Source organism: Mustela nigripes, chromosome 15, assembly GCF_022355385.1.
Source record: "Mustela nigripes isolate SB6536 chromosome 15, MUSNIG.SB6536, whole genome shotgun sequence".
NCBI classification, from domain to species: Eukaryota; Metazoa; Chordata; class Mammalia; order Carnivora; family Mustelidae; genus Mustela; species Mustela nigripes.
The window spans coordinates 26,047,279-26,063,730 of NC_081571.1; the positions used below are offsets into that span (position 1 = coordinate 26,047,279).

At 35.2% G+C, this 16,452-nt stretch overlaps 1 protein-coding gene across 3 annotated transcripts in view; it reads left to right on the forward strand.

Moving 5' to 3' along the window:
• MED4 (mediator complex subunit 4) overlaps positions 1-15,866 on the forward strand; it is a 44,436-nt gene extending 28,570 nt beyond the window's left edge. For 2 of the 3 annotated variants that reach the window (XM_059377550.1, XM_059377552.1), the window contains 6 exons: positions 2,543-2,609; positions 7,489-7,659; positions 10,153-10,210; positions 11,444-11,530; positions 12,956-13,087; positions 14,982-15,866. In XM_059377550.1, the coding sequence (XP_059233533.1) occupies positions 2,543-2,609; positions 7,489-7,659; positions 10,153-10,210; positions 11,444-11,530; positions 12,956-13,087; positions 14,982-15,154 (688 nt within the window). In that variant the 3' untranslated portion in view covers positions 15,155-15,866. Of the gene's footprint in view, positions 1-2,109; positions 2,239-2,542; positions 2,610-7,488; positions 7,660-10,152; positions 10,211-11,443; positions 11,531-12,955; positions 13,088-14,981 lie in introns of all 3 variants that reach the window. The other variant, XM_059377553.1, reaches the window with a different exon arrangement.
• The last annotated feature ends 586 nt before the right edge of the window (positions 15,867-16,452 follow it).

Here is a 16,452-nt window from a genome sequence, read left to right on the forward strand (position 1 = left end):
TGAGGTGCTGAGTTCTCTTTTGCTTTCTCTAAACGTAGCTGTAGTTCCATTGCCCTTTCCCCAGGAATGCTAAAAACACTTTGTCATTGATTTGCAGTCCTCACTGAATCTGTTGACAAACTAGAGATAAGCTTCTTCTTTCTTGGGGTCCTTGCAGCTTGGTAATAACCGTTACTTTAAAAGTTTTTCTTTTCCTCTGATTTTCTCATGACTTAATCGGACATATTATTTTTTTTGTTCATCTCTAAAGAAAGACTGGGTGACGGTAAGTGAGTGAAAATTTACCTCTTTTGTGACCCTGGAGATGGTTGTTGGTGGTAGTGGGAGAGATGTCACTTTGTGGTTTGCCCCGATACTCACTGAGACTTCACAGAATGAGGCTATTCCAGTGTGATTGGCTTTCAAAAAAATCCCATTATATTAGCAATCAGATATAGCTACATGTACTGCTTGTGATCTGTGATATGTGTCATTATCCTCTTAGTGAAATTTTTCTCTTGTTTGGTTTTTTTTATGAAAAATTGGAAAGAAAAACTAATGTAACTTGCTAACTTTAAAAAATAGTGCATTTGAAATTTAGGATATATTTTTTGCTGTTACTTGATTATATAGCTTTTCAGTATATTTATTACTTTGTAAAATGTGATAGAATGAGGTAATCTTTGGAGGAATTTTTAAAAATAGAAACACAAATTATAGCCTACAAAGTTCTCTTTTTTTAAAGATTTTATTTATTTGACAGAGACACAGCGAGAGAGGGAACACCTCTCCCTCAACAGAGGGAGAGGGAGAAGCAGGTTACCCGCTGAGCAGAGAGCCCAGGGGCTCGATCCCAGGACCCTGGGATCATTACCTGAGCCAAAGGCAGATGCTTAATGACTGAGCCACCCAGGTGCCCCACTACAAGTTTTTGTTAACATGTTTGTGACTCAGAACTCAATTGTTCTTCAGAAACCATGTTGATAGGAGTCTTGAGGTTTCCACACCAGCCTAATGATGTGTTTATCTAGAATTTACCTGAAGTGTAGTATACCACTAATAATATGGGATCTAACCTTCAAGTAAATTATATTTCTATGGGGAATTGTGGGTGGATCCTAATTTGATATGCCAGGAGTACAGCTTCTGTAGCTGGACAGGGCTCTGTCTCCCACACCTGTAACCAGAGAGTGGACTCAGGGGTTCCTCCAGCCTCCTTTTACCATTGGGGAGGACAGAGGTTTCCACTTTGTTCTAGACTGGTACTCAACAGCACTAAGTCTTACAGCTTTTTCCTTCCCACTGTACTCCTGTACCTAAGGCAAGCTCTTTTAAGGTTTTCTGTGGATATATACTCCCCGATTTGCAAGAAAAGCAGAAAAAGGCTCATTCCACATCTCCCACCATACTTCCCATCCCCACCACTCCCACCACTGAAACCAGCCTTTGTGTAGACTCGAGGTTCTCAGCTGTTTATATCTCATCTATGGGGTAAAGAAAAAGGTTAATATAACATGCTGTCTTCATAAAATGTCTGTTAATCCATCAGCAAGTCTTATCAGCTCTACCTCCAAAATATATACACATACACATACATACATATACATATGTAAGTGTATATATACGTACATATTTAAGATTTGATTTCTTTATTTGACAGAGAAAGAGTGAGAGAGGGAGACGCAGGCTTCCCGCTGAGAGGGAGCCCTACTTGGGGCTCTATCCCAGGGATCAGGACCAAGCCTATGGCAGATGCCCAACTACTAAGCCACCCAGGTGCCCCCCAGAGTATATTCTGTGTCTGTACACGTTTCACCTGTTTGCATTACTATTGCTAAATCTTAGTGGCTAGGACTTCATCAGAGCCAATGTCATTTTTTGCCTGGAATACTACAGAAGCTGCTTAACTTGATTTCCATTCTACCCCTCTTAAAATCCTTTCTCCAGGTAGCTTAGCAGGTTGCTTAAAAACATAAATCAGTTCATGTCATTTCCCTGTTTAAAATATTTGGTCATTTCTCACTGTACCTAGAATGAAATACTGGTCCTTTGCTGTGACCTAAAAAGCCCTAACACGATCTGGCCCCTCCCTCCCTAACCATGTCCTCATTTTTGTATCCTGCTTCCCAGTACCTACTGCTGTATTCTGACCACACTTCTCAGACCCATCTTTGGACCCCTGAACTATGTCTTTTACAAGCATTCTTCTTTGTGGCTGATTTTCCTCACTCAGAGAAGCTTTCCCTAACTCCACCCAGTGTAAGTGGGTGTTTTATTTAAACAACTCTTTTCTGTTGACAGTCATATTTCATTGGTATTTATATACTGGATATTAATTTATGTAATTATAGTAATAGGTTAAACTTGCATAAATGGATCTGGTAACAAACACAACTGAGTCTTGCTGGTGAGAGCCCAAGTCACAGTGGGGCAGGGGCTGTGAATACTCAACATGCTGTGGGTACCATGAATCCAGCAAGTCAGTTAGGTAGAGATCAGTTGATAAAGCTTCTATTGTATTTATTTTGCAAAGTTGTTTCGGTTTTTTGTTTTTCCTTTTTAGAGAACTTATAGAAATGTTAGCAATTTCAAGAAACCAAAAGTTGTTGCCACCTGATGAGGAAAACCAGGTAAGTGGCTTCTTTTTAAATTACAAACAAGAAATCCCCATAATTTCTGCAGTTTCCCTATTTACATTTACTTTGTGTGAGACAGGAAGATTGGAATATGTTAAATTATTAATTGCAACTTTTAAATTGATAGTTTCTTTGAATCACTTAATATTAGGTAACATTGCTTAAAAAGAAAATATTTGGTTGGATTATGGACATTGGGGAGGGTATGTGAGATGGTGAGTGCTGTGAAATGTGTAAGCCTGACGATTCATAGACCTGTACCCCTGGGGCAAATAATACATTATATGTTAATAAAAATAAGTAATAAAAAACAATTTAGGATAACTTAAAAAAAAAGAAAATCGTTGTCTAAGGGTTTAGCAGTATTATTTTCTCTTATAGTTCTAGTTAGACATTTACTCATTTTTGTCCTTTGAATTAGCCAACAAAACTTGTTAAGTAGAGATTAAAACAATATTTGAAAGATAAAAGGTTAATGCTTTCATAAACCAATCTTTAGTTATAGGCTTGGTTCCCCTAATGCAAATTAATGGAAATAAAAGAGCATGCATTTGTTAATAGAAATTATTTTGTAGATGTTAAGTATACAAATTTTTATTTTCTTTATTCCTTTCTGTGTTTTGTAATTTTCTGCAGTGAGCAGATTTTTTTTTTCTGATCCAAAAACTTATTAAAGAGGGTAAATGTCATTTTATGTGTTTTTTACCATAATTTTGAAAAACTTAAAAAGAAAACATCTGGGAAGGACTAACCTTTTTAATGATACGAGACAGCTCTGTGCCTCATCTTATCTTAGTTTTATCTTATGATAGGTTTTGAGGGCAGAGGAATTTGATTGACTGTCAGTAGAGAAGTATCATAAAACTTGTTTTCTTCAGGGACACCTGGGTGTCTCAGTCAGTTGAACATCTGCCTTCAGCTCAGGTCATGATCCCTCAGTCCTGGGATTGAGTCCCAAGTCGGGCTCCTTCTCCATCTGTCTGCTTCCTCCTGCTTGTGCTCTCTCTCTCTCTCTCTGACAAATAAATAATCTTTAAAACTTGTTTTCTTCAAAGATTAATCCCCTCAAGTGGAGAAAGGGAATTAGATAAGGCTATAAGTAGAAAAGTTGGTAATTTTAGGGATATTAAAGTTGTTTTATGTATGTTGTTTATTTTGTTTTTAGGAAAAGCTTATAGAGAAATATGTTAATAGGGGAATGCTAGTCTCAGATACTTTATTGATAAATACCCGTGAAACTAAATAAGAATTTATTACAAATGAGGGGCGCCTGGGTGGTGGGTTAAAGCCTCTGCCTTTGGCTCGGTCATGATCCCAGCGTCCTGGGATCAAGCCCCACATCTGGCTTTCTGTTCAGCAGGGAGCCTGCTTCCTCCTCTCTCTACCTGCCTCTCTGCCTACTTGTGATCTCTGTCTGTCAAATAAATAAATAAAATCTTAAAAAAAAAAAAAAGAATTTGTTACAAAATGAGCAAAATGAAATACAAGTTTTGACTTTATTTCCTAGGCATTTATTATATGCTTTGTAGGCATACTGATTATTCAGTAGGTCATAACTAAGACCTGCCAGTCAGCACTAACCTTTCTTATACTTTGTAAGGACTAGCAGTTCTGTTCTTAAAAAACAATAGTACCTTGTCACATAATGTCGTTATGAGGATTTATGATACTGCATGTTAAGTACAGATAGGAAGAGCTTATTAATGAAAGGTTATTATTATCACCACCCCAGGACAAAATTAAACCTCATATTTAGTACCATAAATTCCTGTTTAGTTTTCACTGAAACTCTTATATATTAATGGGATGTGCCCATTTGAAAATTTATTTACTATTTTTGGAAATTCTCTTTTTCAAACCATCTTCATCATAAAGTAAAACTATTCATGACATTACAGGTTTAATATGAGTTATAAGTTTTCTTAAACATAGTAGCACAAATGTGCAACTTTAGTATTTTTAAGCATCATACATTTACCATTAAAGTATTTCTGAGATCAGTTCAACTCTGAGACAGCCATATTGAAGCATTTACTATAATTATATTGTCAAGTTTCCTTACATTATTGTTTAATACTCTGCTCATTTATTTGCTATCTAGTTGATTATGTACAATTCTGTAACTTTAAGAAAAAATTGTGCATTTTCTCATAATGTCTTTGTATCCTGTTTAGTTTTTGAGTTTTTTGTTTAAATTTTTTTCTAGTTTAATTGAGATATAGTAGAAGTACAACATTGCATTAGTTTAAGACATACAACATGATGATTTGTTATATGTATGTATTGTGAAATGGTGTATCGCTAAGCTTAGTTAACATGGATCACCTCACAAAGTTAGAATTTTTTTTTTTCTTATGATAAGAACTTTTAAGAAGATAACAGGGAAACCATGGCACTGTTTCATGTACCTATTGGTGATTTCGGTGTCTTTGGAAAAATTTCTGTTCCATTTCTCTGTAACATTTTTAAAAACTTCTTTAAAGTTGCCAAAATTTACCATCTTAGCAGGTTTCAGGTATACAAATGCAGTATTGTTAACTTAGTCACCATTTCTATACATTACATCCCCAGAACTTATTTGTCTTATAACTGGAAGCTTGTACCTTTTGATTATCTTCACCCATTTTGCCTACCCCCATCCTTGTCAGCCACCAGTCTCTATGAATTTGGCTCTTTTAGATTCCACATGCAAGTGAGATCATACAGTATTTGTCTTTGCCTGACTTACTTCACTTAATATAATGGCCTCAGTGTCCATCCATATTTTCACAAATGGCAAGATTTCCTTCTTTTTTATGGCTGAATAATATTTCTCTCTGTGAGTACATACATTCCACATTTTCTGCCAATTCAAAGATATACAGGTACCCAGTATTTATAGCAGCATTATCAGCCATAACCAAATTATGGAAAAAACCCAAATGTTCATCAACTGATGAATGGATAAAAAGGTGGTGTGTGTATACACGTAAGCGCGCACACACACACACACACACACAGGAATATTACTCAGCCATAAAAAGAATGAAATCTTGCCATTTGCAGCAACATGGGTGGAGCTAGAGAGCATTATGCTAAGTGAAGTAAGGCAGTCAGAGAAAGACATACCATAAGATTTGGCTTTGTAGAATTTTTTTTTTTTTTTAAGATTTTATTTATTGTCAGCGCACAAGCAGGAGGAGTGGCAGGCAGAGGGAAAAGTAGGCTCCCCTCTGAGCAAGGAGCCCAGTGCAGGACTCAATCTCAGGATCCTGGGATCATGACCTGAGCCAAAGTCAGATGCTTAACGAACTGAGCAACCCAGGTGTTCCTCATATGTGGAATTTAAGAAACAAAACAAATGATCACAGGAGGGAAAAGGAGAGGGAAACCAAGAAACAGACTCTTAACTATAGAGAACGAAGTGATGGTCACCAGACAGGAGGTGAGTAGGGGGATAGGTGAAATAGGTGATGGGAATTAAGGAATGCACTGTGATGAGCACTGGGTAATATGTAGAAGTGTGGAATCACCATATTATATACCTGAAATTGATATTACACTGTATTTTTTAAAAGATTTTATTTATTTCTTTGACACAGAGAGATCACAAGTAGGTAGAGAGGCAGGCAGAGAGAGAGGGGGCAGCAGGCTCCCCACTAAGTCCCTGCTGAGCCGAGAGCCTGATGGGGGGCTCGATCCCAGGATTCTGAGATTATGACCTGAGTTGAAGGCAGAGGCTTAACCCACTGAGCCACCCAGGCACCCCTCACTGTATTATTACTAACTGGAATTTAAATAAAAACTGAAAAAAAAAAAACCCACCACATTTTCTTTATCAATTCATTTTTTTTTAAGATTTTATTTATTTATTTGACAGAGATCACAAGTAGGCAGAGAGACGGCAGAGAGAGAGAGGGAAGCAGGCTCCATGCTGAGCAGAGAGCCTGATGCCGGGCTTGATCCCAGGTCCCTGCGATCATGACCTAAACTGAAAGCAGAGATTTAACCCACTGAGCCACCCAGGCGCCCCTCCATTCATATATTGATAGATGGTTAGTGTGCTTTCATGTTCTGGCTATTGTAAGTAATGCTGCAATGAACATGAAGGTGCCTATAACTTTTTGAGATAATAATTTCATTTTCTTCAGAAAAGTGCCCAGAATTGGAATTGCCAGATCATATGGTAGTTCTATTTTTAACTTTTTAAGTAATGTCCATACTGTTTTCCATAGTGATTGCACCAGTTAACATCCCTACCGTCAGTACACAGGGGTTCTCTTTTCTCCACATCTTTCACAACACCAACTCTTCTCTCCTGTTTTTTGATTACAGCCTTTGTAACTGGTGTGAGGTGATATCCAGTTGTGGTTTTGATTTGCATTTCCCTGATGATTAGTGATGTTAAGCACTTTATCATGTACTTTTGGTCATTTGTGTGTCTTTGGGAAAATGTCGATTCAGTTTCTTTGCCCATTTTTAATCAGACTGTTTAGTTTGTAGAAATTTTTTTAAAGTTCTTCGTGTCAATTAAAATCATCTCAAATACCAGATTTTGGGGGAACCTCCATTATGTTATATTTTTAAGGATAAACTTTAAAATTTTTTCTTAACCTGGGAAATGAATAAACCTCATTTTGGCATATTGGTACTTCTGAAAACTAGTTTTTTATGAAAGAATAGCATATAATTAGAAAAAGTAGAAAGTCTTGATATTAATCTGTTTTCCAAAATAATCATAGGTAGGTTATTTTTATTCTTAACATTGATTGGATGATACTTTAAGGGTGTTAAAATTTTATAACCTAACCAATTCATATAGGAGTTCTTTGCCTCATTGGAATGTCACTTTTCAGTATTCTGCTGTCTGCTTTAATCAGCTGTTATCTGACAGGTCCTGGAGTTGTTAATTCACAGAGATGGGGAATTTCAAGAACTGATGAAATTGGCACTCAATCAGGGAAAAATCCATCATGAAATGCAAGTTTTAGAAAAGGAAGTGGAGAAGAGAGACAGTGATATTCAGCAACTACAAAAACAGCTCAAGGAAGCAGAACAAATACTGGTAAGTTGATAGAAGATAAGGTAAGAAAGGATATTAATCTATTTCTGAAAAAATAAATCTTCAGGTATTTTGAAGTGGCAGAAAACTTGACTTTCCAAGTCTAAAAGTGACAGCTAGTCAGTTTGGTTAAATGAAAGGCCATTGTCATTCCCTATTTTACTTAATATTTTCAGATGTCTTCATTGTTTTTGAACCATGTTTTCATTATTTAAAGGTTTCATAGGATTGAATTAATAGAACTGGGAATTTTACTTTTATCCTGTCCTATTAGAAGTTTTCAGTTATTAGTAGTCTAAATCTTCAGTTTTAAAAATATTTTTAAATCAGTATAAATATGTATCATTTTATAAATGGATTAAAATTTATATTAATTTAGTCTGACACTCTAAGTGGGATCTGGTTTTTTGTTTTTCTTCTTCTTGGCTATTGTTTGAAAACAATTTCTTTGCTATTATTTGCCCAGTTATTTCACTAAATACTAAACAGTGTAACTGTTATATGGTGGTATTGCAGAAATAGCTGAGTTTGATTCTCATATGGACCAGACATTGAGGGAATTTTTATCCCTGATCAATCTTCAAAATGTGTCAAAACAGGCTCCAGTAAATAGAAACCTGAGGGGTTCAGGGTGAATTAACCACTCCTGCTGCAGAAATGACCCCAAGTAAATGCTTTTTAAAAAAATATGTAATGAAATCTATTTTCCATTAGGAAAGTAATACTTACTAAAAGATATTCAGAAAATAAAGAGAGGTAGAAGGAAGAAGAAAAAATTGTGTTAGTCTCTCTATTCAGATTGCCATTAGTCTTTTGTGCATTTTATTTCAGTCTCAGACTTTTTTTTTTTAATTTTCCAGTAGGCTTATAATTGATTTTTAAATTGAAGTCTGGTTGACACACAATATAACATAGTTTCAGTTTACAGTATAGTGATTTTTTTTCCCAGACGTTTTCTATTTTTTATCTCGTAATTAGTAGGATAGTAAGTGGATTTCTATTACTATTTTTTAATTTTTTTTAATAAAGTATTTTTTTAAAGATTCTATTTATTTATTTGACAGAGAAAGATCACAAGTAGGCAGAGCAGGCAGAGAGAGAGGGGGAAGAAGGCTCCCCACCAAGCAGAAAGCCTGATGCGGGGCTTGATCCCAGGAGGCAGAGGCTTAACCCACTGAGCCATGCAGGTGCCCCTTATTTTTAAAACTTAAGCATTTTTCTTATATTGTATTCTCTTTGTTTAGCTTTTCAACTTTCTGTTATAAATAATGCTTTGAAGAATATCATTGCAAAAAGTGGTCTTTTTCTTCTGCATTTCAGATTTTGTTCTTTAGATTTGATTTCCAAAAATGTTGTTAATGAGTTAAAGATAGTTAACACAAGGACTGTAAAAAGACTGAATTTTATGATTTAGGTAATAACAACTAACATTATTGATCACTTGTGCATCAGGCCTTGTGCTTGTTTGCAGATTACATGGATTATCTCAATCTCCTTAGTAATTATGCTAGGTTAGTACCATTATTCCATTTTACAGATGAGGAAACTGAGGTTTTAAATTAATAGTTACCTTGCCCAGGAAGAGTGAAAAGTAGAGAGATGGAACTTAAACCTATTTCTCAACTCCATACTCTTAACCACTGTGTTAACCACTGTGAAAAGTAGAGAGATGGAACTTAAACCTATTTCTCAACTCCATACTCTTAACCACTGTGTTGAGGATGTATGTACTAACATAACTTCATTTTACCCTTTAATGTAACTGGGGGGTTGGGTTGTTATGGGAGTTTTCATTATAACAGTCATTAAGCATAGAGGTAATGGTAATGTCTAAATGAGTAAGACTATCAATCCAAGAATGTGTCTTGTAAATGAGAAAAAAATATTTTGGTATTTTTATCTTTGAACTAAATGTGAGAATAGGATGCTTTGGGACTGGTATATGATGTGGATCTCTTATACATGTCTGATAGAAGGCATAAAGAAAAAAAATGTTAGGGGCTCCTGGGTGACTCAGTCAGTTAAGCGACTGCCTTTCAGCTCAGGTCATGATCCCAGGGTTCTGGGATTAAATCCCGTATCAAGCTCCCTGTTCAGCGGGGAGTCCACTTTCTCTCTGTTCCTCACTCACTCATGGGCTCTCTCTTTCTCTCTCTTTTAAAAATAAATAAAAATCTTAAAAAAAAAAAAAAATAAGAGCAGCGGGGTGCTAATTAAAATTGGTTACAGCCCCTCCAAAAAAGTAAACAATCCAATCTGCGCATTGTTTCTAACAGTTTGTAGATGAAGAGTGATTCATGAATACACATTATTACTTTCATTAACCACCTGATACAAATGATTCCCAAATAGTGTCAGAACATTACAAATAAATTGTGAGGATCTCCAGCTTTTGCATTTTGTTCCTGTGGGATTATGATTTTATGAATTAAGGCAAAAATTCTGCTTGATATAGTTAAGAGTAAACCATGTTTCTTTTTTTAATATTCAAATTAGGCAACAGCTGTTTACCAAGCAAAAGAAAAACTCAAATCAATAGAAAAAGCAAGAAAAGGTAAGAACTATGGGAATATTGAATGACTTTCTGAAAAGTCCCAAGTTTTGGTTTCAAGAAATGAATGAGAGTATTATTGGTAATCATTTGCTGCTATTGAAATGATTCCAATAAATTTTTATTATAAAGTGTCTACTAGATGCTAGCACTGTGCTATGTATTATTGGGAAGTTTTCACACTTTTTCAGGCTCTAGGAAGCAATAATATAAGGCAAGTTATGGCTGTGTATCCATATGTGCAGTAAAGAGAATGAGTTTATAAAATTGTTGGGAGAAGGGAAGAGAACTGTGAGCTGGAAGCAAGTGGGATGTGAATTGGATCTTAAAAGACAGGACAGAAAGTGAAAGAGAATGTGCAGTGGGCAGCTGGGGTGGGACTAGAGTGTCCTGAAGTCAGAAGTAGATGTGCTTTGGGACATGTGCACATTTAGTGGTGCAGATGCCCAGCCTGCCTTTTCCTGTCCTCCTCCTCTCTTTAAAAGACTTCCATTTTGGATTTTTGAGTTTAGGTACTAAAAGTTAGAGTGAAAATTTTGGTTACTTGATTTTAATGGTTTGTAGATGATTTGCTTATAGTCATCTCAAAATTTTGTAACTCTCCTCTTCTTTTCCTGTTTCAGATAACTACTGTTCATGTTTGGTTTTTAGATGTTTAGATGTTTTTGTTTTTTAGATGTTTAATACAAATATAACAGTACAAATACATATATGTACATATTCAAAAACAAAAACCGGGTCATGCTACACATATTATTTAGCAGCTTACTTTTTTTAATCTAATGAATATATTGTGGACATGTTTCTACATAGGCCTACTTATAATCGTAGAGTCACATCAGGCCAACGATTGAGTGGTAGAGTGTGAACTGCTGCTCTAACTTAATAGCTTAGATGTCACTGGAAGACAAAACACTCTTTCCTCTTTTATTTGTACTCATTGTTGCTTTGAGAACAGTAAGAATATTTAATGGTGGTTAATAATTGAGATTAGTGAATTTAGTCATGCTAATGTACCAAATTCGATACTTTGTTAGCTGTTTTTTCTAGATGTCTTGTTCTTTAGTTGCGAAATCTTATGTTAAGTTTAACAATATACATATTATTAGATATTATTAGGGAAGGTGGGCAACTCAGACTATCCTGTTTTCAGATAATTTAAAATTAATTATGATGTGTGCGTCTATATAGTTGTAAGTTACTGGACTAACGTTACTCTCTCCTCTTGACTCTCAGGTGCCATCTCCTCTGAAGAAATAATTAAGTATGCACATAGGATTAGTGCAAGTAATGCTGTATGTGCCCCACTGACCTGGGTTCCAGGTAAAATACTTCTCTTTTTATTAGGCATATTGGTTTTAAAAATTTTTAGGTGACTGTAATTTTAAACAGAGGATGTATTTATCCTTAGAAACATCTGCTATATATTTTCATATCTTTAATATCTTATAAGAAATAATATGGGTCATGAGTTTTATTAGTTTGGTTTTCTACAAAACTTTTGCTACAGGGACTGTGTGTCCTTTTTTTTTATTCTATAATAAAAAAAAATTTATTCTATAAATTTATAGAATTTATTAGAGTGAGCGAGAGAGACAGTGAGAGAGCACAAGTGGAGAGGAGAGGGAGAAGCCAGCCGCATGTGGGACTCAGTCCCAGGACCCTGAGATCATGACTTGAGTTGAAGGCAGTTGCTTAACCAACCGAGTCACCCAGGGGCCTCTGTTTCTGTCCTTTTTAAAATCATAAATTAATGTTTTAAGTACAAATGATATGTGATGATTCTAAAGCTATAGATTTATATGACAGTAACACCCAGGCTGGCCAAAAAGCCCACTTTTTAGAATCATTGGAATTTCATCAAGCGTTCTGGCCTTGGAATCAAGACAGTCCCAACTGGTGAGCACCCAATAGCAAACACATGGGACTGGATAAAGCTGGGGTAATTAGAAAGGGTTAAAAAGAGTAAAAAACTGCAATATATATTGATAGTACATAAGACATTTATAAGACAGGGACCTAAGGTGGAGCAGCAATCTTCTGGGAGGAGTGGGAAATAGTATCTCAACATCAGTAATTCATGATGGTGGTATTTTACTATACTAAAAACACTATGGTTAACTTACAGTTTTGGGGGTAAGTGATCTGAAGTGAGTAAGAAATATTACCAAAAAGTTGGTCCAAATCTGCCAAGTTTTCATCATCCCAAAACGAAATGGTATGCTCCCATGATTAGAAGTGAACATTGGCTCCTGATACTCCTCCACTGGAAATTTCTAGGAATTAGTTTTTAAATGAAAAGATCATTAGGTTAGGAAAAGTTTTAATTTACACAGTCCTTCAAATAAGTATTCCAGTCCTGTCTTGTAAAAAAAAAAAGTGTATCATCTGTTTATTCTCTCAGTGTATGTATCATTTGTTATTTTCTTCTTGGAAATGTAGGTAAGTTAGAAGAATCAAGATCATTATAATTTTCTTAGTTTGTCATTTGGAATTGCTAAAATGACAGACTTTTCTCTTTTTTGTGCATAGAGAATAATATATTACTGTACAGATTCAAAGACAAAATGCATGTATTTTTAAATTTAATATATTATGCTCTTAATAGCAGTTGATAATATGACCTTATTGAAAATGGGTATTTTGAGTTTTTCAGAGTGAGTCAAGGAAAATAAGTACTTTAGAGATGATATTAATGCTTATTTTGCTTAAGAATAAATTAATTAAATTAAAAGCAGTCTTTTTTAGGGGACCCACGGAGGCCGTACCCAACTGATTTGGAGATGAGAAGTGGATTATTGGGTCAAATGAACAATCCTTCCACTAATGGTGTAAATGGTCATTTACCAGGGGATGCACTTGCAGCAGGCAGATTGCCAGGTAATGTTAATCAGAACAATGCTTTCAAACAGACCAAGGTTTTGCAGACATGATGAAGGAATATCTGGCTGTTGAAGAAGTTTGAGGTTCTAGACCCAGCTCGTTTTAATAGCCAGGTTTTCTGCCATTTATCCTGCTCTCTAGTGTAAAAACTATTCTAGCTGGAGTTCATGAAATTAGAATAAATTGACTTTTCTCTTATTTGTTAATAGGTTATTTTCCTCGGGCATTAGTCCTCTCTTTTATTATAAAAATCTAAACAGCTTTTTAAATAAAATTGTGAAATATACTGGACAAACAGAATAAGAAATACATATGTTCATTTTAAAGAATACAAAGTGAACCCACTCCTGGAAAACTCCCAAATTAACAAAATGAATACTAGCTTTTTATGGGCTTTTCAGTAACTAAATAAAATAGCACTTCTGAGAGACTTGGTTCATTCTGAATTTTGGCCTTCCTCAAGTTCTGCATATAGTTTTGTGTTATTTTTATATTTATTTTATGTTCCCCATCTTTTACCTTTTGTAGGTGACTTGCTTGGTAGAACATTTAAAAAGTATTTAGAAGATTATAAAAAAGCAAAAAACTGGGCTTTTGTTTGAGCACTCACTTTTAATATTACACCTATTTCATTTTTTCTTGTATTTTTTACAGTGTTAAAAACATGCTCTGAATAATGCTTTTCTGCTTCACATTTTATTGTAAGGATGTTCCTATGTTGTTATGAATGCTTTGTAAAACATCATTTTTTAACTATCTAAAGTACAAACTGAGAACTCACTGTGTGTTAATTCCCCTAGATAACTGCATTTTTCTCATTTTTATTATTCCATATCATATGCCAGTCATAGTCTAGTCAATAGGCAGAAACCACATCAGCAGTATGAACAAGGAAAATTTAAAGAATTACTGATTAGTAACAGGATACTCACTACTAAAGGGTAAAGAGAACTGCCTTTTAAAAATACAGTAATAACAGATGTGGGGAGCAGCTACTACATTTAGGACCAGGCAGATGACCCAAAGAAAGGACCCACTGAGAAGAGGTTTCTCCCACCCCCATCCTCAGGCTGCTGTTCATATTGTGGCACCCTTGAGAGGATGTAGCTGTGGCCCACAGGATGGCAGAGAAGTTAGATGAGGTATTCACAGGCTGGAGCCAGCAAGCAGGAAATTATCCACTAGGGTTCCAGGGATCCTTGCAGGGAAGTCACCTTTAGGGTAATGGTGAGACTTAAACACTACTGAAACTTGCTAGAGGGCGAGCAAGCTCACCGCTTGATGTCCGCATGCCAGCCAGGTACCACAGGAGTGAGAAGGGAAACATCTGATCCCTTAGTCCTTTTCCCCTTGCAGAGTCCCTCCAGTGCCCTCTATTGACAAAGATTAACATTGTGGCTACTGGCAGAGGAGAAATGTTTTCAGGGTCGGGGAGAAGAGTGGATTTAAAGCTTAAGAAGCAGTTTAAACTTGTAATAGTGTAGTACATGTTAGCTATTTAAAATATAGAGAGAGAATAGTATATACGACTTAATATATATAAAAGAAACATTTGATTTGTCATTGTGACAAATCTTACAAAAGAAAATCTTTTGTCTTACAAAAGAAAAATTAGGTCAACTGACTCTAAAGTTACTTAGATAAAAAAATATATATATAAATTTACTTAGATGTAAGCATGATTTTTAAAAAAATAAAATGCGGGTTCTGGTTATTAAAATATGCTTTTCTTTGATAACTTTGATCTTCGTTAATTTAGCCAAATGTACATTTTGATTCCTGGCCTTAAAAAATATTTACTTCAGATTCTGTGCATGAGGGGAAGAGTAATTAAGAAGTAAATTAATTATTGGTAGAAGTATTATTACATATTCTTCTTTCTTTTCTACAGATGTCCTTGCTCCACAGTATCCATGGCAGTCAAATGACATGTCAATGAATATGTTACCACCAAATCACAGTAATGACTTTTTGTTGGAACCTCCGGGGCATAATAAAGAAAATGAAGATGATGTAGAAGTTATGTCAACAGACTCCTCTAGCAGCAGTAGTGACTCTGATTAAACACACAAAAGACAAAATTCATACAGAATTGAATACTGTGGGGGCACTTGGGTGACTTAGTTCAGCGTTGGACTCTTGATTTTGGCTCAGGTCACTATTTCAGGGTTTTGAGATCAAGCCCTGCTTCAGGCTTTGTGCTGGGCATGGAGTCTGATTAAGATTCTCTCTCCCTCTGCCCCTTCTTCCACCTCTCTCCCTTTCTAGAAAACAGAACAGAATAGATTACTATGGAATTCTGTTTCTTAAACAGTTGCAAGCCTGTAATAAATAGCTAGGTCATACTGGCTATAGTGGAATTGTACAACCCATAAAAATCACTGGACTTTAAAGCCAAAAATCATGGTTTCAGTTCTAAACCACTAAGTAAATATTTAAAGAATAATCAAAATTTACTGTTGGGGGAAAAAAAAAGTAGTGCCACTCTACCCAGTTATGTTCCAGTTATGTTGGACTTGAACATAGTAGTTCTGGAAATAAAAGTTGAGGGAAATGACCCATGTACATACCACTAATCAGCCCCTGGAATTATTTAGAAAAGCATTCTAAATAAGGGCAGTGGATCACTGAATGTGTATCTTATCTTGAAATAACAAAGCCCTCATTTGAAAGTGAAAGCTGGTAGCTTCTGTCACAACAGGGGAGATTGTCTCAATTTGTACTATCTGTAATTATTGTGATTTTTGTAAATAAACTCACTTTTGTTTGTACTCTGTATGTTGTTTTTTTTTAATTGAAATATACCTTCAGTGTAGGTAAGAAATTACTTCTGTAAATCCAGTTGCATTTTATATGTACGTACTTAGAATTCTGGATTGTGAATGAACATGATGTACTACATACAGCTAAGCTAATAATCATAACTAGTAGGTTTCACAAAAGCCTACACATTCTTAGAAGAAATACAATGGAGTTGCTTTTTGTATTTTTTTCCATTAGTCTTCCCACGAGCTTTCTTTTTTTTTTTTAATAAGTGAAAAGCTTACCATAATGTCTAATCTTTAAAATAACACATTGGATTGTCTGAAAAGTTTTAGAATGGAAAGCACAGTCTCTTGCCTTCACCTTCTCTCTTACTGCATTTTCCAGAAGTAATCATTCTTAACCACTTTTAACTTCTGATGGTTAACCTCCATGTTTAAAGAATATGTTTATATAACCACAGCTTGATTTATTTTAGTGTACGTTTTACTTTTTTTTTTCAGATTGCAAAAGTAATACAACATTCATAGGGGAGTGTTTAGCAAATATAGTAAATTACAAAGGAGAAAATAAAACTAGCCTTCTACCAAGAGATCATA